The sequence below is a fragment of the Anabrus simplex genome, chromosome X (genome assembly GCF_040414725.1).
Source record: "Anabrus simplex isolate iqAnaSimp1 chromosome X, ASM4041472v1, whole genome shotgun sequence".
In the NCBI taxonomy this organism is placed as follows: Eukaryota; Metazoa; Arthropoda; class Insecta; order Orthoptera; family Tettigoniidae; genus Anabrus; species Anabrus simplex.
The window spans coordinates 147,323,020-147,347,817 of NC_090279.1; the positions used below are offsets into that span (position 1 = coordinate 147,323,020).

Here is a 24,798-nt window from a genome sequence, read left to right on the forward strand (position 1 = left end):
CAGACTGAATGCTGAAAGGCATAATGGTCTATAATGATGATGTATCTATCTATGTATGTATGTATGTATGTTATAGGTAATATTTATATTTAACTTGTGTCTTCGACAGACTGGAAAGCTTTTAATTTACGAGGCATGTTTTTTAAGTAAATACCGTTTTGATATTCCGCCGATGCAGTGCTGCGGTTGGTATTCTGTGCATGCACGCTGTGTACCTGCATCTATAGGCAAAGCTGAGACACCATTATGGCAATAGTCGCCCTTGTGTACATTTGTTGGCAAGCATTTGAAATGGCCTCGCCGATCGAGAGTCCCGCCAACTGTGAAGTCCGGTCTGTTATTCGTTTTCTGAGTGCAAAAGGTTTGAAAGCTATCAATATTCATCGTGAGATCTGTGCAGTTTATGGACCAAACATTATGAGCGATGGAATGGAAAATTCTAAATTCCCACAGAGACTGAAAAGCCTTACATCTGATATGAGCGATGGAATGGTTAGGAAATGGGTTCGAGCATTTAAAGATGGCCACAAATATGTGCATGATGAACGGTGTGGGCGACCTTCAGTCATTAGTGAAAATTTGGCGCAGGCAGTTGACCGAACAGTGAGAGAAAACAGACGACGATGAGATGTCAAGATGGCCGTGTTGCAGTGGCTGACAAATCAGGCGACCAACTTCTATGAGAATGGTATGCAAAAGCTCGTTGTACGATATGACAAGTGCCTCAGTATTGGTGGGAATTATGTTGAAAAGTAGAGTATTGTACAGGCTTTCATATAAAAATAAAATCGTTAAAAATTCTCTGTGTTTCATTTATTTCAAAACGGTACTTACTTAAAAAACATGCCTCATACATTTGACTAAGTCAACACTGAAATGTTTTGTTTCCTTCTTAACTATACTTTGCCAGTAAAAATGTGTATTTCTATGCTCTAAGAACAAACTTTAATGATAACAAGCACTACAAATTGTCCTAAATGCTGGTTGTCACTTTCCTAACATACAATAAGTACATAAGGTTGTATTGGACAGGCATAGGTTAAAGAGCAAGAAAGAAATATGTTATTAACGACCATAACTCAGGACTAAGAAGTACAAAACTTGACATACAAGATTCTGTATATCCTAATGATTTTATGTAGTTTGCTGAACTTTTAAGGCTGAACCTGCACCACTTTTTGCTATGTTTAGATTTTCCTTCACAGTTTTTTGTGTTTTTGTGCATTTCAGGATGTGACGTGTCCACTTGCAAATGATGCTGGAAAGGATAGTTCTGCAGACAAATTGTCCATTAATAAAACTCCAAAACTTCTAGAGTGTTCAATCTTACCTCTGAAACCAATTGACAGTGACATTGTTAATGCATTACCAAGTCTGGAAGAGCTCATGGGATCATCTACTGCAACACTTTTGAATGTAAGGAAACATCATGTACTTCATTTTCTAACACTTGTTGAATATCCTTACTTAGCACAGCGCATATGGGAGCAGTCTGTGTGTAAAGAGGGAGTGAGACAAAGCACTGGTTCCTTGAAACATAGATGAACTCCACAGCTCCATACACTTGTAACTCTCCACGAGTGCACTGTGTAGGCATGAGTTAGTGCTGCTTTCTGTCATACGATACGAGAACCGGTTGTTCATGGTATATATTTCGTTTGAAAGACGATGTCTCAACCTTTTATCTGAAATATGTATCGAGTTGGTTTGTTTAATCATAAATGTTATTCCCCTCATTCAGTTTCGTCCTGCTGCTTTTGGTCTTGCTGCAGCTTCATCAGTCAGTGTGACGTACCGCGCTCAATGGCTAGATTGAGCCGTGGTTTGACTGAGAGTAACATGCTTGAAATATTGTATAATTCAGATGAAAGTTTAGTCGGAAGTAGTAGTGACAGTATTAGCAGCAGTGATAATGAAATAGAAGATATGACTGTGAAGTAGTGATGGGACATTCGATTCATTTTAGTGAATCGATTCATTTGATTCCGTTCACGTTACTGAATCGATACAGTGATCCGATTCACGGCTCATTGGTCACCGCTCCTACTGCATCTGTGTAGTATGTGCTAGTAAGACAGCAGCAACAGCATTCAGTGCTCGCAGCTGCCATCTAGTCTTCATACTATGAACTCCTTTCTTAGAAAAAATGCTAGTTACTCTAATAAATCAAAGGTTTTCGGCGACGCAGGGTGGGAAAGGTTAGGAAGGTAGCAGCCATGGCCTGAATTAAGGTACAGTCCCAGCATTTCCTGGTGTGAAAATGGGGAAACTACGGAAAAACCGTCTTAACGGCTGCCGACGGTGGGATTCGAACCCACCATCCCCCGAATGCAAGTGCATAGCCATGCGATATTAACCGCACGACAACTCGCTCAGTCTTTTCTTAAAAAGTATTTTTCTATCAGCTGAGGATTTTTTTAAATCGTCATATTTTGTATAGGCTACCCGAGATGTACAGTAGCCCGTTGGTTTTCTGATTCAACATACTGTTATTGCGTCTGTCCACATATGATTGAAGTCTACCGGGCGAGTTGGCTGTGCGTGTAGAGGCGCGCGACTGTGAGCTTGCATCCGGGAGATAGTAGGTTCGAATCCCACTATCGGCAGCCCTGAAGATGGTTTTCCGTGGTTTCCCATTTTCACACCAGGCAAATGCTGGGGCTGTACCTTAATTAAGGCCACGGCCGCTTCCTTCCAACTCCTAGGCCTTTCCTATCCCATCGTCGCCATAAGACCTATCTTGGTCGGTGCGACGTAAAGCCCCTAGCAAAAAAAAAATGATTGAAGTCTTGTGCAACGATGTGACATATGAACTGAGAGAATACTGAGCCGTTCTTCCCAATATAAAACAGGTACTTTTGAGTGGTCATGACTCATGAGCATGACTCATAGTCATAGGGCAGGCTAGAGTTGAGTTTAACTGTCAAATGTCAACTAAGTTATAATACTAAGATTCATTAAACTAATAAATAGTATAACCTAATAGCCTACCTACTTACTAGCTACTTCAGAATTATGTTGTGACTACCGTTTTAACACTGCAAATAAATCCATCTATTATTTAAACCTCCCTGTAAGAAGAGGACAGTGAATGCAAATGGGTATTATTTTCAAATGAGCTGAGCTCGAGAGTCCATTATAGCATACGATTCTTTCAGTCTAGCATGGCTCACTGTATGTCTCGCTGCAGCGGAAGCTCGGCTCTCCGCGTGTCCAGTGAGCCGATAAGGAGCCGTGTGTATCATGTGTCTCACTGAGCCGCGCTCGTTCACGATTCTTTCGATGTGCCATGATTCACTGTATGCCTCGCTGCAGCGGAAGCTCGGCTCTCCGCGTGCCCAGTGAGCCGATAAGGAGCCGTGTGTATCATGTGTCTCACTGAGCCGCGCTCGTTCACGATTCTTTCGATGTGCCATGATTCACTGTATGCCTCGCTGCAGCGGAAGCTCGGCTCTCCGCGTGTCCTGTGAGCCGATAAGGAGCCGTGTGCATCATGTGTCTCACTGAGCCGCGCTCGTTCACGATTCTTTCGATGTGCCATGATACACTGTCTCGCCGCAGCGGAAGCTCGGCTCCCCGTCAACGTCCAGTGAGTGCGCCACTCAGCACTGTCCGCTGGGAGTAAGCTGAATCGTGTGCCGTGAGCTCGCCTTTCCTGTGAATCGATTCACTCGGACACTTGAATGAATCGATACACTGCTTCGAATCATGCATTCAGTAGCCAACACTACTGTGAAGAAGGATGCAGTGGTAAATGATGAGAGTGCCGATGAGGAGGAACCAGTACTTGGAATTTTCGTGTGAGAGACTATAGATAATTATACAGGTCAAAGGGAAGTTTTCAACAGTAAATTCAGATTCCTAAATTCTCTAATAATTTTCAGACAAGTCACTGGAACAAACATTGAGCAGTTGTTTAACTGGGTTCAATTGGAGGAAGGTTGGTTTACGAAATACGCTGGCTCGGGCGGGGAACGAAATATTCAAGGCCGGTGCACATCAGATAATACAGTTATAAGGTTGCAGGAAAGACATTTTATCATGAAATTAGCACCTAAGGGAGAGAAATACTAACCTCAGAGACGTATCACGTGTTCAAAACACGACAAAAAGAAGACGTCGGTGTACTGCTGCCAGTAGTGTGATGTGGGTCTCTGTCAGGGAGAGTGCTTCGATCTCTATCACATGAAACAAAATTACTAAGTTAATGTGAAACAAATATGTAATTATCTGCATGTACATAGTTCTATCATAAGGAATTCCTAATTTCGTGAATATCGGGCTACTCTTATACTTGTAGTAACGCTTCAAGTGAATCAATGTGTTTCAGTCGCGCATAATTGAAATCTCATCCGGCCACGGGGTAGGAAGCTCTTTAAATGGCTGCGACACTGAGGGGTTAATTAAGGCACTGGGCAAGGTGGCCGAGCGGTTAGGGGCGCGCAGCTGTGAGCTTGCATCAGGGAGATAGTGGGTTCGAACCCCCCTGGCGACAGCCCTCAAAATGGTTTTTAGTAATTTCCACTTTTCACACCAGGCAAATGCTGGGGCTGTACCTTACTTAAGGCCACGACCGCTTCCTTCTCACTCCTATCCCTTTCCTCTCCCATTGCCACCATAAGACCTATCTGTGTCGGTGTGACATAAAGTAGCTTACTTCAGTTTCGTGGCAGAAAATTGTTTTAAATTTGAAATAGGCGATAACACTGCCCTCACACTTTTCTGGCTGGTTTTGGCTATACTATCGTAACAATTGGTTTTGAATACCTTCATAATCGAGCAAATGGCTGCGCAGCTTGGGTCATGTAGCTATCAGCTTGAATTCGGGAAATAGTGGGTTCGAACCCCACTGTCAGCTGCCCTGAAAATGATTTTCTGTGGTTTCCCATTTTCATACCAGGCAAATGCTGGAGCTGTACTGTAATTTAATTAAGGCCACGCTTGCTTCCTTTCCACTCCTAGTCCTTTCCTATCCCATCATCGCCATAAGGCCTGTCTGTGTCAGTGCGATGTAAAGCAAATTGTAAAAAGTAAATAAATAAATGAATACCTTCACAATTCTTCCACTCTTGTCCAAATAGTGTTTTGCTAACACGTGTAGATGAAATTTTGAGAGCAGAAATTCCCATTCTGACACTGCAACTAGACATTCGGCAATGACAGTATTTAGTGGTTTATGAAAAATTTCCACATGACAATAGTCGTTTTTTATGAACGCATGAGAGAGACTCTAATCTGGCATCAAGATAAGTGCACTATGCACTTACTGTGCAAGACTTTTTAAATACACATTTCAGTGAGTGGATAGGGTAAAGAGAAACTAATGATTGACCAGCCAGATCACCGAGTTAACTCCTAGTGATTTCTCAGTGTGGAGGATAAAAAAAAAAAAAAAAATAAAAAAAAATTCTGAGAAACCCCAAGATTTGGAACAATTGAAAGAACTTCTACATAGTAAATTTTCAGAAATCTTCATTCAATCTTGATTTATGTCACAGAGTCTGTAAATCTCTTATACATAGACATCTTAGTGTATTGAAAACAATAGTGGTCATTTTGAGCAGTTATAACATGTAAGCAGTTTGCAGTTAACTTACATATTACTTGCTTTTTCACTTACTTGTGGCTTACCATTATGTTACTCTTGTAAACCACTCTTCCTATATCTTTAACAAATATGACAATTTGTATAATTCCAATGTTAACTATGTTGTACAAACCTATGAATTATACCAAGTTTTATTGTAGGATGAAGCAGCAAAAAATAATGGTGACAAAAAGGAAGATGGAAAGCCGCAGCCTACGTTGCCCCTAAAGAAAAAGATAAGCAGGGAAATCCAGAGCAAAGCAACTGCTGTAGAGGACAACTCAAAGTCACCTGATGCTGAGAAGAAGGTAAGATATGCATGCTTTATTGCTCTCTTCTTTAAGACCAACAAGTCCTGAGAGTCTCCAGGATAATGGTGTAAGTTAATATTTAATTTAGTGCATATGCTGTAAATATTAGTTAATATTTATGATATATACTGGTAGTGATAAGAAGAAGAAGAAGAAGAAGAAGAAGAAGAAGAAGAAGAAGAAGAAGAAGAAGAAGAAGAAGTAGTAGTAGTAGTAGTAGTAGTAGTAGTAGTAGTAGTAGTAGTAGTAGTAGTAGTAGTAGTAGTAGTAGTAGTAGTAGTAGTAGTAGTAGTAGTAGTAGTAGTAGTAGTAGTAGTAGTAGTAGTAGTAGTAGTAGTAGTAGTAGTAGTAGTAGTAGTAGTAGTAGTAGTAGTAGTAGTAGTAGTAGTAGTAGTAGTAGTAGTAGTAGTAGTAGTAGTAGTAGTAGTAGTAGTAGTAGTAGTAGTAGTAGTAGTAGTAGTAGTAGTAGTAGTAGTAGTAGTAGTAGTAGTAGTAGTAGTAGTAGTAGTAGTAGTAGTAGTAGTAGTAGTAGTAGTAGTAGTAGTAGTAGTAGTAGTAGTAGTAGTAGTAGTAGTAGTAGTAGTAGTAGTAGTAGTAGTAGTAGTAGTATCTTCATCACTGTTAAGGACAATATAATGAAAAACATCAGGAAAAGTTAAGTGAACTGAATGCAGTGGCCTTCTCACTGATAATATCATGATTTGGGGTGAAACAGAAGAGGAAGTACAGACCAAACTCAACGTATGGAAATCCCAGTTCCAGGAATATAACCTCAACATCAGCTAGACCACGACAGTGGTGATGGCTGTCAACAGAGAAGGGAGTCCAGCAAGTGTAAAACTAGGAGACCACCAGCTAGAGTGTGTGTGGATAGTTTTCCTTACCTTGGAAGTGTAATCTCCAGTGATAATTTGGTCAGAAAGGAAATTACAAACAGAGTGCAAAAGGGATCTGAATTCTACCAACAAGTAAGAACACCTTAATGGGATGACATGATTCCAAAACCAGCCAGATTGATGATGTTTTACAGCTATTTCATACCAATATTGACCTATGTATTGAAGCGTGCACCCTCACAAAAAGAGATTCATCAAGACTGCAAGCATCATTTTAGAGATGAAATTTCTTTGATCCACCATCGAGAAGACCAAGATGGATAAGTTAAGAAATGAGGAGGTAAGGAAGGAAGCCAGAATAAAGACATCCCTATTAGACTGGATCGGTACATCCAGGCTATGGTGGTATAGGCATGTGATGAGGATGGAGTCTACAAGAACAGCCAGAATAAATTTGGAAGGACAGGTGAAGGGGAAAAAAACCTGCAGGAAGACCTAAAATCCGATGGATGGACATGATCAAGGTTGATCTAGTTACCAGAGGATGGACAGTGGATGATGTTCTCCATGACAAGTTGTATATGGACAGGAAGAAGTCGAAGAGGCTCATTAACAGTACCTGGGAAACTGGAACTGTGCAATGATGATGATGATGATGATGATGATCTTGGGCAAGCATTGCTTGCCTGTCAACTCTCCAATCCCTTTGGCAGGCTACTTCTCCATTTTCTTGTACTTGGCTGACCTTCTATTCCAAGCTTATTATTTATCCCTATTCATTAGTAATGAGTGAGCTATGCTTGTAGGACTGTGTTACTCAACAGTGGGGATGTGGAGGTGGTCAGTTGTGCGTGTGTGATAGAAGAGCCAACATCTCGAAAGAAGAGCTACAGTGAGTTAATGAAAATTTGTTAAGACACTAAATAACATTACTAAGGTAGCCATGTGCATTCATCTGCTTTATGTTGACTCATGAGAATGTCTATGCAACGGCCCGCCGAAGGGACTGGAGTGTCTGCAGGTGAGTTGTTTATGTCCAATCAGCACAGAAAAAAGCCTGTTATATATTTAAATCAGCCGTGTCAATGCTATAAAAAATGTTTATTGTTTGTTTATTTCAATCACTAAACGCCGTACATGTTTTGAGGACTTTATACATTCTCTTCTTCAGCGGTCCAAAAACCACCAAACACTTCTCGGACTTGGTCTATCATCCCTTCATGTTTAAGAATACTCAAGTTATTTGTTATTGTATTGACAAGGGGGATTTAGGTATATAATAGTGTTTTTCAGTGGTGAATAGATTGAGGTCAATACGGACTAAAACAAAAAAACCACAATGCTTAAGTTAATAAATTTGGTTCATGTCCACCGCCACTGTGCAGCTGCAAGTGGGCCAGAAAAAATTATGACCCTGTGTATACTCCAAGGTTCTGAGGAGGAATCGTAGGGTGGTTGGCTCTTAAAGTCCATTTCGCGAAAAGATGGTCTGTACTCTTGTTACAAAAATTCTATCGAAGAGTTTATGAGGGTTGTACTGAAACTAATGCAACTTTAAAGATTCTCAGTCTGTCGAAACACTAATTATTAATGCATATAACACTACAACATACCTAAAAAAAAAAAAAATTTAAAAAAAGCGTGCTAATAAACAAAGAATGACATGTTTCGTTCTGCAAGAACATCCTCAGATTCTATCAAGCCACTTTTAATCATGCATATATATGTACAACATTGTTTACGTTGCGTAAACTTGTCTATGATTGCAAAATGGTGATATTATGAACAAGTGAGACAAAATTGTAAATGCAGAAGTCCTCCACTTTCACTCTGTAACTTTCTCAGTTAGCAGTTCAACCCTTTGCGGACATATGGATCCGAGAAATTTATACACCCAGGATGTACATGTTTTGGAGTAAATAAGCAAGTTCATAAAATGTTACGGTTTTACATATTATAATTATTATATCTATGTAATACAAAATTGGTATGCACTAAATATACTCATTTCTATACCTGAAACCTACATACTTTCCAAAATGGATGACCTTTCCAATTAAGATATAGGTTTACATCTAGCAGATGTGCTGAACTACTCATTGTCAAAAATTAGCAACAAAATAATCAATAGTCCTGCATTAAGTGGTAGGTTATCTTTATAGGTTCAGAATTATTGCAAAACGTGGGTTCCTTTCGGTTTCCTGCCGTCGGGCTTTACTTCTTTGCACTCATCAATATCTGGTAAACCTCATTCGATTGTGCTTATGTTCCTTGTATTTCATTCCAAAAATTGCTATCATCACTGCTAGTTTTTTCTAACAATTCATTTATCTGTTCCTCATCTAAAATATTCTATTCAACCCAGAAAGCCCATCTGAAACCGGTCTGACACCATGTGGTCAAGCACTGAACGTGCTTGTTTTTGTAGTTTATTCTCTTTGCATATTTCCTATTAGTAACAAATATTGTGTGGAGATGGAAGCAGAAGCTGCTCCATGGATCCTTGAGTGCATCATTTACAGCCTTTGTGATATATAATCAACATTCATTGTAATAAATATTGACAGAGTGGACCCATCAACAACCCGGTGATCTTATTTCCATGAGCTTAGTCAAAACGGACCATTATAAGGCTAAAAATGGTCAGATTTGTGAATTCTAATATGAATTTATAGTATTATTTCAATGACAGTAAAATAACTTAACCTAAAAATTAATGGGGAAACCGAACGCCAATCTCCTTTTCCCAGAACTTATATGGTATATCGACATACAACCGTAGAAGGCTAAGATAGTAAAGAAAACTTTCTCAAAGTTACAAAGGTGGCATTGGAGGATTCATAATTTTGTCTCACTTGTTCATAACATCGCCGATTAACAGTCATTGAGAAGTTTACGCAACGTAAGCAGCATTGTACATACATATGCATGATTAAAAGTGATCTGATTGAATCTGTGAAAGTTCTTGCAGAATGAAACATATCATTCCTTGTTTATTAGTGTGGTGGTTTTTTTTTTTACAAATTTGTTTTAGTGTTGATGTGTGTTATAATCAGTGTTTCAACAGACTGAAAAGTTTTACAGTTCATTAATTGAATCAACAGTGAAAAAATGTTTTCCTTCTTAACAGACTGAAACTAATGAGCAACAATTTTATAATTATTGAAAAACCACTTACATCATCTTAATTTACAGGCTTTTCTTCACTTTTTGACTTCATAGAACATGGAGTGCCAAATTAACTTTTTTTACTCTTCAAAAATCCAACTACCTTTGCCAGATTTGAACCTGCAGTTTTGGGATCTTGAGGCTGACACTACCACCGATCCACAGATGGAGCTTATGAAGCTGGTGAAGTGTTTGAACATAAGAGAGAGCAATTATAGTTTCCTCAGGTTCAAGAAATTCAAAGTGCATTCCTGTATATCCCAGAAGACAGCGCCCATACTTACCCGGCAGATTGCACTATCTTTACTTGTTTGTATTGGCAAGTTCCCATAGTGCTATTCTATCCTCTGCCATTTAGTTTCATGAGATTCTAATGAAATTGGCCTTAAAACTATCAAAATACTAAGAAACCTTTTCTATAGTTTTAGTATTTCTAAAGTAGGTCTTCAGGTATTGTTTTCCTCTCAACTTCATGGTTTTCAATCACATCACTGTGGGACAAAGAAATTACAAACTTTTCTATAGCTTAAGCTTACAATCATTTCCTGCTCTACATGGCATTCTGCTGAAAGTTTTGCAGCAATTATATCTACAGTGATATTCTATCTTCATCATTGATGTTGCCTTCAACATGGAGGCAGATGAGACTGATCCTGAATGTTCATCCTTGCATCTGTGAAATACCGTATTTACACGAATAATCCCCGCACCCTAACTTTAGGAAGGCTGATTTTAAAACAAATGCCAACATTGACTCAAATAAAACCCGCACCCCAATTTCAGGCCTCAATTTTTTAAAAAATATGCGGGTATTATTCGCGTAAATACAGTATTACACCCATCTTTTAACATTGCTAGTGGCTATGTATACATCTCTATCTGCATGCTGAAGTCTCTGGTGAATTTCAGCTGCAGGATTTTACTCTTCAACAAGGAATTCAATCACACCACATTTGACACATCTGTCAGCAATTTATCAACTACCTGAGTTTTAAGTAATCCCAGCTAATAATGGCACAGTACATCACCACGTTATGTGAAGTTTGTAGATTATGATGATCCTCTTGGTTATATCTAATACTAGCTTTCATACCTGTTTTTGACCGGTTGGCAAAGTACAGTAAAACATCGATGCATCGTTTTTCAGGGGGAAGGGGGAAAATGGCGATGGATTCGGGAAAGCGATAAATGTGGGCAACATAAAAAATAGGAGGAAAGCAAAATAATAAAATACGGGTACTCTGTTTGGACAGTTTTTGTTATGTAAATATATTCTTCTTCTTATAAAAACAACAATATGGTGACCGGGCGAGTTGGCCGTGCGCGTAGAGGCGCGCGGCTGTGAGCTTGCATCCGGGAGATAGTAGGTTCGAATCCCACTATCGGCAGCCCTGAAGATGGTTTTCCGTGGTTTCCCATTTTCACACCAGGCAAATGCTGGGGCTGTACCTTAATTAAGGCCACGGCCGCTTCCTTCCAACTCCTAGGCCTTTCCTATCCCATCGTCGCCATAAGACCTATCTGTGTCGGTGCGACGTAAAGCCCCTAGCAAAAAAAAAAAAACAAAAACAATATGGTGTGCGGCCTCTGGAGTCGGGTGAAGGTCTTTCGAGTTGTTGCGTGGTAGGTGATCTATGTGCATATGGAAATGCGATCCTACCTAAGATGAATTCTAATGTTTAATTCAGCAAACAAACAGCCCCCGAAACGTTGGAATTCACCAAGGAAAGTTAAAATCCTCAACCCGATCGAGACCCCTTGAACCAAAGGCCAACACGCGCTAACCATTTAGCTCATACTATACATAACGGAATCAAAATATTGATAGGCCTACGCAATGAAAATAAAAAGCATGACTTTTATGCCGCTTCGTTTCACTTTTCTTTACACATTTCTTAATAATTGTAAACCTTTAAGTTCAGTTCTCTTATTGCAAATTGCGGATATATGTGGATACTACGGCAATAACCTGTATTGAGGAAAAAATTCTGTAGACCCTTTGGAATGATAGGTTAAGTACCCAACACGGAGCAGCTCCCACAGCTCGGCTCAGACGATGTCACAGAGGTTAGGAATTCAACATGGTGCGTCTCGAACGATGTCAATGCGGCCTGTGCGACGCTGCCAACTTAGGAACTAGTTACAAGACTAGGCTATGAGAAAAGATCTGGCTTGGTTAGGTCCGGCTTGTAACAATACTTTTGGACAGAGGGCAACAAAGCGGTCAGCAGGCCTCTAGCATCCCACACCCTCCACAAGGTATGACATGATTAATCACCCTGTGACTAATTAAACCGTATCTGGTTCACTGCGTGATTTTCTCATTTTCAACGAAGTTGGCAGCCCTAGCCAGTCTATACCAACACAGGAAATGGTGGCAAATTTGAGTTTTACACTGTTTACGTTTTAATTCTTGTAAATAAGAATACTTCTAGTGGTCGGTTAGTGGGTCGAGGAGAAGCTTTGGCACCAGGAGGCTCGTAGTGAGGTTGCATGTGAATAACTTACAACACTCCAGCCTACAAGATCCTTGTTCAAGACTAGCAACTCAGAATCGCTTGTACATTCTCGCATAAGAGGTTGCTGCTATTATATGCTAAGAGTACTGAGCAGTCCCTCTAAATATAAAAAACGTTTCCGTATATTTTTCTTATGTACAATCAATCAGTGCAGGAAAATTGTCGTTAAGGAAAAAAGAATTTTCGACGATCGATGTGATAAAACGATAGTTCGAGAAAGGATAGATGCGGGGAAATTTAACATTGGTTTATATGGAACTTTTGGGACCGAATAAATTCAACAATGAATACTGTAAATGTAGAAAAGCAATGTGATTCTCACTGTAAACTCCTCCTTGTTATCAGCACCTTCATCGTTCGTGTCTATGATGTATCAGTGAAGGAAAGATAGAAAGAAAGTTTTCTACCCCAACTCCTCCCCACCAGTATTAATACATTCTAAGAGATAACTTCCCTAGACACTATGTCACGCAGAGGTTCACTGACTGCTCACTTTGGGACAGACAATACATTCAGGTATCAGGATCAGTAACCTTTCTACTACTGTAAAAATGTATGAGTGGGTTGTAATTTTTTTATCTTAATAATAAACTCAAAATGTGTTAAAAACATAACTTTTTGCATAGAAAATCCAAATCCCTTATTAAAATGTCCTAAATTATGCAGTATGTGCATATATCCATGAATTATTGCTAAATTGACAGCAATTCATGAAATTATCCCATAGCCATGATCTTTTCAATGGAAAGTGAGTTTTGTGGCTAATATGTGTTTAATGGATACTTTCAAATAGAAAATGGAATACAGTATACAGTACAGTATTTCTTATAAAAATATGCATAAACTTTTCATGATTTGATCAGGATTCTGTCACACATTCTCACTACCTTTAGTAATGTCAGGCAACAAAACGCTCATAAGTAGGTTCCAGTAAGTAGCAATAAAAAGTATTTCAAAGCTCACATATTTTAAGAAAGAAAAATCCTGCAGTTTAACTGTTTAGAATCTCTGCAGAACTTTTCTGTTTCCATCTCGTCTTGGCAATATAGTTGTCAACAGTTTGGTAGAGAAATTTAAAGGCATTCCAGAACTAGATGGTATTCTAAAACAGGACGTATTAAAAGGCTATCAAGCTCTTCAGAGGTTTGCAAAAGAACTTACAGGAGATAAAGGTGATAGTGACTGCGTAAACAGTAGTCTGATTGGCATGCTTGAAGATCACCATAGTTCTGTATCTTCTGTGGTTGCCAGAATTTGAAAGAGTATAACAATAACAGTTGGTTTGGAAGAACTTGAACTTATATCTGATTTATATTTTAATATATGCTTGCATCTTGGGTTCCTGTCATGATGCTTGTACCTAACTGGTTATATCCTTGATCTGCTACAGTTCAGTTTTACCAAATTTTACAGAATTTGCCCGAAATTGTCTGCGTTTTCATGAAATATTCAGGAAAATCAGACCATTTTAAGCTCCAAAATAAGGAGAAAATAATCACCGTTAAATCATTCCCCTGTTAATGAAGAATTGAATATCAGAATTTATCATTTATCCTCTCTTAAAGGATTCTTGATTAAGACTAACATTGGTAAGACAAGAAATTAGTAAAACTTGAAATTATAAATATTTCCCTCACTATTCAATGCAGGATCAATTTTTACTGTACTTAAGACCAAAATTGTTATTTTCTGCAACTTTCCTTATGTGGTATTTTTCAGTGGAATCCATATTAACAGGAGTACTTGAGAATTAAATTTCAGTCCTTCCCCTAAACTACTATTTCACCCAGCGTGAATAAAGTTGTTTATAATGTAGTGAATGGCGCGAGGGAGTAAAAATGACAGCTAATGTGCGCGCTGTTCAGTCTGTTCAGTCTGTTCCTAACAGCTCCCAGAACGGAAACCTCTGTCAACATTGCAAAGAGATATAGAAATCCTTCCTCATGTTTTGGCATCTTGACCCCCATGGAGAGATGCTGCGGAATGCCAGGCATAATAAGATTCAGTCTTTGATAGCAAATTCCCTCAGAAAGTAAAGTTATAGGGTTGCCGACGAGGTATCCAGACTTGCCGATAACTGTAGCAGTAGGAGAATTGACATCCTAGCCTACAAGGAATTGGAGAGTGTGGGATAGGTAATAGATCCCACAGTTTGTTTTGAAATCTCCACAGACCAGTGAGAAGACATTGATAAGGAAAAGAAGCTGATCTATGAGCCGAAGGATTGAAGGACATTAAATTGATAGGATTAATGGTAGGAGCTTGAGGGGTTCATTGCAAATTTTTGGAAGCAGTTTAATTCAGACGTTCTGGAACTAAAAACTGTTTCTTTGTTAGCTTTACCAGGTTCCATTTCATTATTCAGAAATCATTGCTACATGTTATAACTTTTATAGTTTAAATTCATTATGAGAATAACGTAATCAACAAAATTATTGTAAGCCAAAATTATAATTTCATTTGTTTCGTTATGCTTTGTCCATTGCAGCAACGTTCAGCTGAGGGAAATTGTGTAAATAAAATATTAAATAATTCATTAAATTCTATTCAGCCGTTTTCTTATTGTGCTCATACATGTCCACACACAGACACGCATGATGGAAATTTTAAAATGGGATTTCCTTCTTATTCTGGATATAACTGACATATAAATACCATTTTTTTTAAATGCTGGTAAAACTCATATTTTATTTATATGGATGTTAATGGATTTTGATGTTTTCTTAATACTGTTGCTCATTAATTTTAGTATGACCTTTGTATTGTTAATTGGTCATATCAGAAATGTTACTCAGTTTCATTTGTTGATAACTGTCTCCATGAATAAGTACTGTATGTATTCAAATATTCATTCCTATGTTTTTTCTTCTTCTTTTTTGAACACAATCAGTGGCTATATACTAAGAAATCTCATATAATTTTCCTGAGCTTGTTTACTCTTCTTTGGTGCATTCGCTTGGTGGCACCACTAACAATTGTTGGAGTCGTACTTGGGTTATGCCAATTTTAAAATGTGGAAACTATGATAAATGAGTATTTATTATTATGTTGAAATGAAAGAAGCAGCAATTTTCAAACTACACGTGAGTATTGTTCATAACTTTAAGCTGGAAATGATAAAAATTTAGAAAAGAGCAAAGATGAAGACAATAATTGGTGTAGATCTATTTAGGAGAGGGCAAATTTATTTGCCTTTCTAACTCTTCTTTCATTTCTTAATTCATTATGTTTCCATTAAATTAATTTCCACCAAATTAATTTTGAGTTTGAACTGAACACAGTAGGTTAAGTTGTGCATCTTAGTCAGTTTAGACAGGACTTGGCCAGCACAGTGAATTAAAAGTTTGGGTATCTTAAGAGCATGGCAAAGAGGTGGAGAGCACTCTGTAATCACCACATTCACTACATGTTAGAAAGTGGACAAGTATTTTCTATGAGGAAGAATTGAGGACTGAATGTGATTATTGGTGAAAGTGCCACAAATCCAAATTTCCATTTCCTGACATCAAACAATTGTATGTGCCATGCTTTATTAGCTGGTAAAGGTGAAAAGTGCCAGAATCATCTGGTTTACAGCAGTTGTGATGTTCGTTGTACGATTTCGTTAAATGATGAGTGTCTCAGCTGAGTGACTCTGGTAAAAGCTAGGGTATTACTTCAGCCTAGCTGTCATCTTATTTGTAATGTTATATTAAGCGGAAATTAATTAAATCTTACTTGGAGAGCATCTCAGAGGAGGGATGTGTTCATTGCGATGTCCAGGAACCCACCATCCCGCCCGAAGAAGTACATTTAGTTTTTTTAACCTAATGAAGACTGTTAAATGCCATTTTCATTTCTCAAGTAGCTACTTGCATTCCTATTGGCCAATGTGAAGTGGCACGAGATCTCATTCCCGTCAATAATGTTAATCATAATCCGTTACCAACCCCGACCAATGGTCTTGCCCAGGTCTTATCCTAACTGTCTGCACAGCAAGAACCAGTCCAGACCAATCGTGTTTCTACACTAAAGTAGAGGCCTAGGGCCGCTTCGCGGCTTCTAACCCGGGGGCTTATGCCCCCAGACCCCCTTTGCTTGTCCCTCCAGTAATCGAAGCACCACTCACTCATTAGTTCCTAAGTACAGAGGTTGTTAGCACTGAGCACATTTTGACAACATCCTTCCCAACAAGGCCGCGAGCGTATAAACAAACGACAGTCGTTTCGCATGTGTGAAAGTCAAATGACAGTCATTGCGCGGATGTGAAAATCTTGAAAGCCAGGCCGAATTAATAATAAAGCTGGAATCATCAATGCTAGAAGAAATCTTGTGGGAAAAGAAATCAGTAGGCCTAACACACATCCATAACAATATTCTTACAGCCTAATTCCATAAATACGCACTATATGTGATTTTAATGCAATAAGATGACTTGTCTTAATAAAATGTGATCAATTGATGAATGATGAAAGTGCCAGAATTATGGGAAAATACTGTTTGGTAAAATTCATTTGTGGCACCTTCATCATTCACCATATTCAGTCCTCAAGTCATAAAACAGATGTTTCACCTAATAATAAATAAATTATTCATTGCTTATGTTATTAAACATTGTTTAGGGGTGACTGTTAAAAGATATAAATTTCATTGTGAATGGTCCGTATTGAACTGTGATTACAATTAAAAGTAAATGTACAATGGTTCCACCTTTTCAATACAAATTCAAGTAAAGTGGGTTACTTCACAGAAGAAACATTTATTAGGTACTAGTTTCGACCCATTATCAGAGTCATCATCAGCCAAAAGCATGAGTTGCACAATGTATGAAATAGTCAATATAAATTCTAAAAAGTTGCAAAAACATAGTGGAATTGACACCATAAAGATGAAGAAGAAATAGTCACGATTGTGATAGAGGTTTCAGATAATGCATAAAATGCATAAATTAATGCACTTAGCTGTCGTTGAAAGAAGAACTCAAGATGATCAATTTGGATGTCGAAGAAACTAATTTTATTGTTTAATGTTTCTTCTGTAACGTAACCCACTTTACTTGACTTTGTATTGAGAAGGCGGTTCAAATCCCGGTCACTCCATGCGCTATTTGTGCTGGACAAAGCAGAGACAGGACAGGTTTTTCTCCGGGTACTCCAGTTTTCCTTCTCATCTTTCATTCCAGCAACACTCTCCAATATCATTTCATTTCATTAATCATTGTCCCAGAGGAGTGCGGCACATTTCCTATCATATCAGATGTAAGGCTTTTCAAGCGTTTGCTCTATTAACCAGCGTTTCGTCTTAGGTCTGACACTAGACTCGTCAGAGTGGGATGTGTCAGACCCTACCCACTGACGCTGGGTGTATGCAGGTGAGCTTATCAGAAGCCTATATATGAGGCACAGTCTGATAACAGCATACAGGAGATAAATCTCCACAATGGAATTATTGCCCGCCTAGCAATTCCGAATGGAAAATTCTAAATTTCCATGGAGGGAATTAGATATTTTTCACTAATAGAGCATGTCAAAAACATATCAGATATAAGGCTTTTCAGGCGTTTGCTCTATTAACCAGCGTTTTGTCTTAGGTCTGACACTAGACTCGTCAGAGTGGGATGTGTCAGACCCTACCCACTGACGCTGGGTGTATGCAGGTGAGCTTATCAGAAGCCTATACATGAGGCACAGTCTGATAACAGCATACAGGAGATAAATTTCCACAATGGAATTATTGCCCGCCTAGCAATTCCGAATGGAAAATTCTAAATTTCCATGGAGGGAATTAGATATTTTTCACCAATGGAGCATGTCAAAACATATCAGATGTAAGGCTTTTCAGGCGTTTGCTCTATTAACCAGTGTTTCGTCTTAGGTCTGACACTAGACTCGTCTGAGTGGGATGTGTCAGACCCTACCCACTGACGCTGGGTGTATGCAGGTGAGCTTATCAGAAGCCTATATATGAGGCACAGTCTGATACTCGTCAGAGTGGGATGTGTCAGACCCTACCCACTGACGCTGGGTGTATGCAGGTGAGCTTATCAGAAGCCTATATATGAGGCCCAGTCTGATAACTGCATATGGGAGATAAATCTCCACAATGAAATTATTGCCCGCCTAGCAGTTCCGAATGGAAAATTCTAAATTCCCATGGAGGGAATTAGATATTTTTCACCAATAGAGCATGTCAAAAACATATCAGATGTAAGGCTTTTCAGGTGTTTGCTCTATTAACCAGCGTTTCGTCTTAGGTCTGACACTAGACTCGTCAGAGTGGGATGTGTCAGACCCTACCCACTGACGGGGGGTTCATTCATTCCATTCCTGACCTGGTCAAATGACTGGAAACGGGCTGTAGATTTTCATACAGGTCCTTCAACATTCCCCTGTCCACTGAAAACTTAAGTAAATAAATAAATAAATAAATAAATTAGGCGCGTCCCAGGTGGTGGATCGGGGGGCTCGCCGGACTTGTCCGGAGGGCTTTAGGGAAATAAAATACCTCTCGCGAACCAAAAACAGGCACAGCCAGAAAACATCTTGAGGCAACCTCTGAGGCTCAATACCTTAGTTGTAACTATGAGATTGACAAAGATCAATCTCCCCATAATCTTCAGCTTACTAGCATGATGGCAACGTCAGTTAATGATACTACTACCCCAGGCCCTAGTATTCATAATAGGTTTTCTCGGTCATCAGATTCTGGGGGACCGAGAACATCATGCGGGAATGTATCGGAGCTTCCCAAATCTCTTCGCCCAAAGGAAATACATTTTATTGGCACTTTAAACATCAACACGCTTCGCAAAATTGGAAAGTTGAAGCACTTAACAGACACATTAGACCAACTCAACATCCAAATTCTGGCACTCCAAGAAACTAGGTACAGTGACGAAAATCATTTTGAATCAGGAAACTATGGAATTTATAAAGGTAAACCAGCTACCCTCCTCCCTAACAAAATATTACAATTTGGCACTGGTTTTGCAGTGAGAAAAAATATCACAAATTCGGTATTATACTTTACATCTCCTTCTGAAAGAATTTCGCTAATGACAATCAAATCAGGAAACAAAGCTTATACACTAATCAATGCACATGCACCTACAAACAATTACAATCAAAAAGACCCACAGAAGGTAGATGACTTCTGAGAATTACTAGAAGAACTACAGCCAAAATTCCAAAACATCATGTCAAAATTCTCCTGGGGGACTTCAATGCACAAATTGGCAAAGAGAAGAAATTTAGGATCACTGTAGGACTTTACCCTGCTCACAAAAGAACCAATAAAAATGGAGAACGTTTAATTGGCTTCTGCGAGAATTTCGATCTAAAATTGATGTCAACCCATTTCCTGGCACTTCCACAAAAGAAAATGACATGGAGATCCCCAAACATGCATTTAGGAGAATTTCAACTAGACCATGTGGCTATTTCCAAGAAAAACCAAAAAGAAATTATGAACGTTAAAGTCAAGAAGGGAATTACTGACTCCGACCACCACCTATCTCTTGTTAAAGTAAAGTTTCAACCCAACAGGAAGAAAACCAAAACAGTCAGAAACCCAAGAATCGACCCTGAATTTCTGAGACAGAACTCAGACAATTTCCTTGCGAATATCTCCAACGATGCTCCTTCAAACTGGCTTGAACTCAAGGTCACACTCTTGAAAGCTTCACAAAACATCAGCAATCCCCCAAGGAAATGCAAACACAGGTGGTGGAATGACACCTGTGACAAGGCCATAGAAGTCAGAATTAGGTCCTGGCTAAACTGGAGTTTCCATAAAACTGATCAAAATCATGATGAATTCTTCAAAACACAGAAACAAACCTCAAAAATCATCAGATCTGAAAAACGAAAATATGATCAAAACAGACTGGCAGAAATAGAAGAAGATTTCAAGAAAAACAATACACGGAACTTCTACATAACATTCAGAGAAGAATTATCCAATTACCAGGCACCTGGTCTCTGTTTCAAACGTACAGATGGGACTTTGGAAACAAGTAATAAGGGAAATTGTGAACTCCTAGCAAACCATTTCATGGACCTTTTAAACTGTGAATCTCCGAAGGAACAATTCACCTATGAAAAACCAACACCTAATCCAGATTCAGAACCCCCACATTACAAGAAGTCAAACAAATAATCAGAGATTTAAAAGACAACAAAGCACCAGGAGAAGATGGAATAATCGCTGAAATGTTGAAAATTGGTGGTGACAAACTGGCCCAGAGTATTCAAAAAATCTTACAGGACATTTGGTTTTCTGAAGAAATTCCGGAGGATTGGAAATGTGCATTGATTCACCCACTTCACAAGAAAGGAGACAAATCAGATATTAATAACTACAGAGGAATTTCTCTCCTCTCACTCGTATATAAAATCTTCTCTAAAGCTCTACTTCATAGATTAGAGAAACAAACAGACCACCTGATCGGAGATTATCAGGCTGGATTCCGAAAAGGGAGATCCTGCGCAGAACAAATACTAAACCTAAAAACCATACTACAGATTCGCAAAACCAAACAAACAGTAATCACCTTTGTTGACTTCAAAAAAGCGTATGATTCCATAGATCGGCAGACCCTGTTCAACATACTAGAGGAATTTCAAGTCGACAGGAAAACGAGGGAATTGAGTAAACAAACTCTGACCAACACAACATCAAAAGTTAAGTTCTTGGGAGAAATTTCTGAACCGTTCGAAATCAGAACTGGCGTCCGACAGGGAGATGGACTATCCCCACTACTATTCAATTTAGTTTTGGAAAAAGTGATTCGTGAATGGAGAAAAGAAACTAAAGGTATAAACATTGGCAGACTTCTTAAAGACAAAATTCACCTTGACTGCTTAGCTTTCGCAGATGACCTTGCGATCCTTTCAAACAACAGACAAGAAGCAATCCAATCCATAGAAAAATTGAATGAAATAGCCACAAAAACCGGACTTGAAATTTCATTTGAAAAGACGCAGTTTATGAAAGGTTTATGATTCGACAATCAACCATTAATCACCAATTGTGGAATAATTTCCCAAGTAGACAAATTCAAGTATCTAGGTGAAATTATTCAGCCAGCAGGGTTAAATCAGGAAGCTAACAAAGAAAGAACTGCTAAACTGCAAAGGGCTTACAAAATCACATGGAACAGATACAACAAAAGATGTATATAAAAAAATGCAAAATTACGACACTACAATACAGTCATCAAACCAGAGGCACTTTATGCATCTGAAACACTGATCATTGGCGGCAGGTCACAAATGAAAAGCATTGAGAAACAAGAGAGAAAAATTCTCAGAAAAATCCTAGGACCAAAGTTCGAAAATGGAATTTGGATGAAAAAGAAACCACACAAAATTTTTCAATTCACAGAAAAAATCACAGATACTATCAGAAAGAGACGACTAAAATTCTACGGACACCTACACAGAATGGATAACAACAGGCTGACAAAGAAAATTCTAAATCTAGCTCTAACCCTGAAAATCCGCAACAATTGGTTAGCAGAAATTCATGAAGATCTACAAGAAATGGGTATTGAGGACGAAACCATTCAAGATAGAATGAAATTTAGAAGCTTAGTAAACAAACATAAATTTCCAGGGAAACCAACAAGAAAAAATACAGACTGGACAGAAATACGCAGAAAGGAACACAGTGAAAAAAATGAAGAGATATTGGGAAGAAAAGAAGAAGAAACATTGTGCAAAATAAGTTCAAATGCGCTCCACAGCTGGGCACAACGAATCGGGAAAAAAAAATCCATACAATAGGTAAAAATAACGGATACAGTATTGAATCAATAAATAAAATCATCCACAAAATTAAACACCAACCAAAGTCTAAATTAATTCATCATCATCATCTGTTTACCCTCCAGGTTCGGCTTTTCCCTCGGACTCAGCGAGGGATCCCACCTCTACCGCCTCAAGGGCAGTGTCCTGGAGCTTCAGATTCTTGGTCGGGGGATACAACTGGGGAGTATGACCAGTACCTCGCCCAGGCGGCCTCACCTGCTATGGTGAACAGGGGCCTTGTAGGGGGATGGGAAGTGTGGAAGGGATAGGCAAGGATGAGGGAAGGAAGCGGCCGTGGCCTTACGTTAGGTACCATCCCGCCATTCGCCTGGAGGTGAAGTGGGAAACCACGGAAAACCACTTCGAGGATGGCTGAGGTGGGAATCGAACCCACCTCTACTCAGTTGACCTCCCGAGGCTGAGTGGACCCCGTTCCAGCCCTCGTACCACTTTTCAAATTTCGTGGCAGAGTCGGGAATCGAACCCGGACCTCCGGGGGTGGCAGCTAATCACGCTAACCACTACACCACGGAGGCGGACGTCTAAATTAATTACAGAATATAAATCCAAGAAAGATTATGCAACCTTTACTTTTAACAGTGCTAGTATCCATCACACTGCCAACATATTCAAAAGACGTAATCTAAGATAGGCCTCATAACTTCACATAACAACTCGGCCTTTTTCCATAACACTCTGTCAGTCAAAGGAACAAATACAACCAGTCAGACATCCGTAGATTGGAATGTGTCAACTGTGCAGCACGTTATGTTAAGCAAACAGGTAGGAGCTTTAACACGCATTATGCTGAACATATTAATACCATAAACACAACCATTTCTCCTCTATGGGGCAACACGTGGTTGACTCCAAACATAACTTTTCCAATATCCAAGGCAACATTAAAATTCTCAAAACAATATTCAAAGGTACCATGCTCAACATTATCGAAGAATATTATGTACATCTGGATCAGTATGCCAACCCAAACTACATTCTCAGTGAAATCACAGATAAAACTAACATTCTTCATGATGCTACCATTTCCCTAATCAAAAACCATTATTTAGAGAACATCATTAAACAACAGAAACACGTACACAGAACACCTAAAGGCGAACCAGTTCCCTCCACTCTACCCCTCAAAACTTCACCTCTACCCCTCCCACCCTCCTTCCCCACAGTCCCAACTATAGCCCTCGCCAAGCAAGGAACAGTACAAAAAGCACCCATCCAGCGGAGACACAAGCAACCAGCTCGGAAAACAAAGAGAGTAAGATGCACAATAAACTGTAATACAAATTTCACAGATATTCTCTAACACTAAATATTTCTTTTTCATTCCAGATTTTCCAGATATTCCATATTACACAAACATATTAACAGTTTACAAATTAATCCAACTTATTTAAGAGGTGTTCTCTCCTAACTATAAATGCAATACTCGTAAGACGACAAAAACTTTCATACCAATGTGCATCCGTTCCTTTAAAATGGAACAATTTCACCCCTTCCCCCCCCCCCTTTTTTTTTGCTCAATATGGCAGTGACACTAATTTTAAATTCATTCTATCATGGACTCTGTTCAAACATCTCACAAATTTGAGTACATTTAACTGACACAACACTGTTTCACAGTTTCCTCACCATATGGTGACAAAATCACTACAACACAGCCTACACATGTGAATTTTAAATCAACAATGCTCTATGTAACACCATTATAACCAGTAGATAAGATTGTGACAGTCTTAATCTCAGATAAGTAATGAAGCACATTCAAGAGAGTCACAAGCAACCAGCTCGGGATAAAAATGGTAAGCCTCACAGTTAACTCGTCAACACTTCCTATAAAAAGATTAATAGATGGCAGGTAATGATAGTTATTGCAGATTAAGACCTCTGAGTGCTTAGGACCAGAACAGAAATAGACCATGGTTTTTTTTTGTTCTCTTTTATTGCCATGATGCTTGCTGGCTGCCGATGATGAATTTTTCTGGTAAACAAGCTGAACAATTCTTGAAATTTCAGTCATACTGTCAAAATTAACTAAAATGCAAAACTTCTTGTAAAGTGCATATGATCAAAGCTTTGATACTACCATTAAGTGTCACTGTTTTCCTCACGTGTTTCTTGCTGCAGAAAATTATTGAGAAACTCATAGGAAGCGACCCAAAGAAGAAACCGTCTAGAGGAGACCTTCTGCTGATTGATATGTTTACAAATTCGGTAGGAAAGGTATCTGAGAAAGAGAAGACAGTGACTGGGAAGCCAGTTGTAAAGAAGATCCGTGTATCACCTGTAGTCTCTTCTCAAACCAAGGTAAGGTCACTCTTTTATCATTATGGTGAGACAAGTAGATACTTCGTAGTTTGCTTTCTTCATTACGGGTTGTTAATGGTAAGTGAATTATGGCGGGGTACATTTTCTGTTTATTTTAATATGCGTAGGAAACTGGTAACAGCAACAGGTAAGCAGTCATGCATAGAATACACAGACAATCATTTGTCCAAAATTCTCGACTGCAGCCTTCATGAATGGAGGATTGTTCATGAATAGCAGCAACCTTTCTAAAAAGTGTTGGTAATT

General features: G+C 38.9%; 1 protein-coding gene across 1 annotated transcript in view; it reads left to right on the plus strand.

The window, feature by feature from the left end:
- Positions 1-24,798, plus strand: part of LOC136886717 (uncharacterized) — a 420,809-nt gene that overhangs the window by 311,253 nt on the left and 84,758 nt on the right. The window contains exons 19-21 of the mRNA XM_067159522.2: positions 1,231-1,416; positions 5,749-5,895; positions 24,352-24,531. Coding sequence (XP_067015623.2) covers positions 1,231-1,416; positions 5,749-5,895; positions 24,352-24,531 — 513 coding nt within the window. The remainder of the gene's footprint in view (positions 1-1,230; positions 1,417-5,748; positions 5,896-24,351; positions 24,532-24,798) is intronic.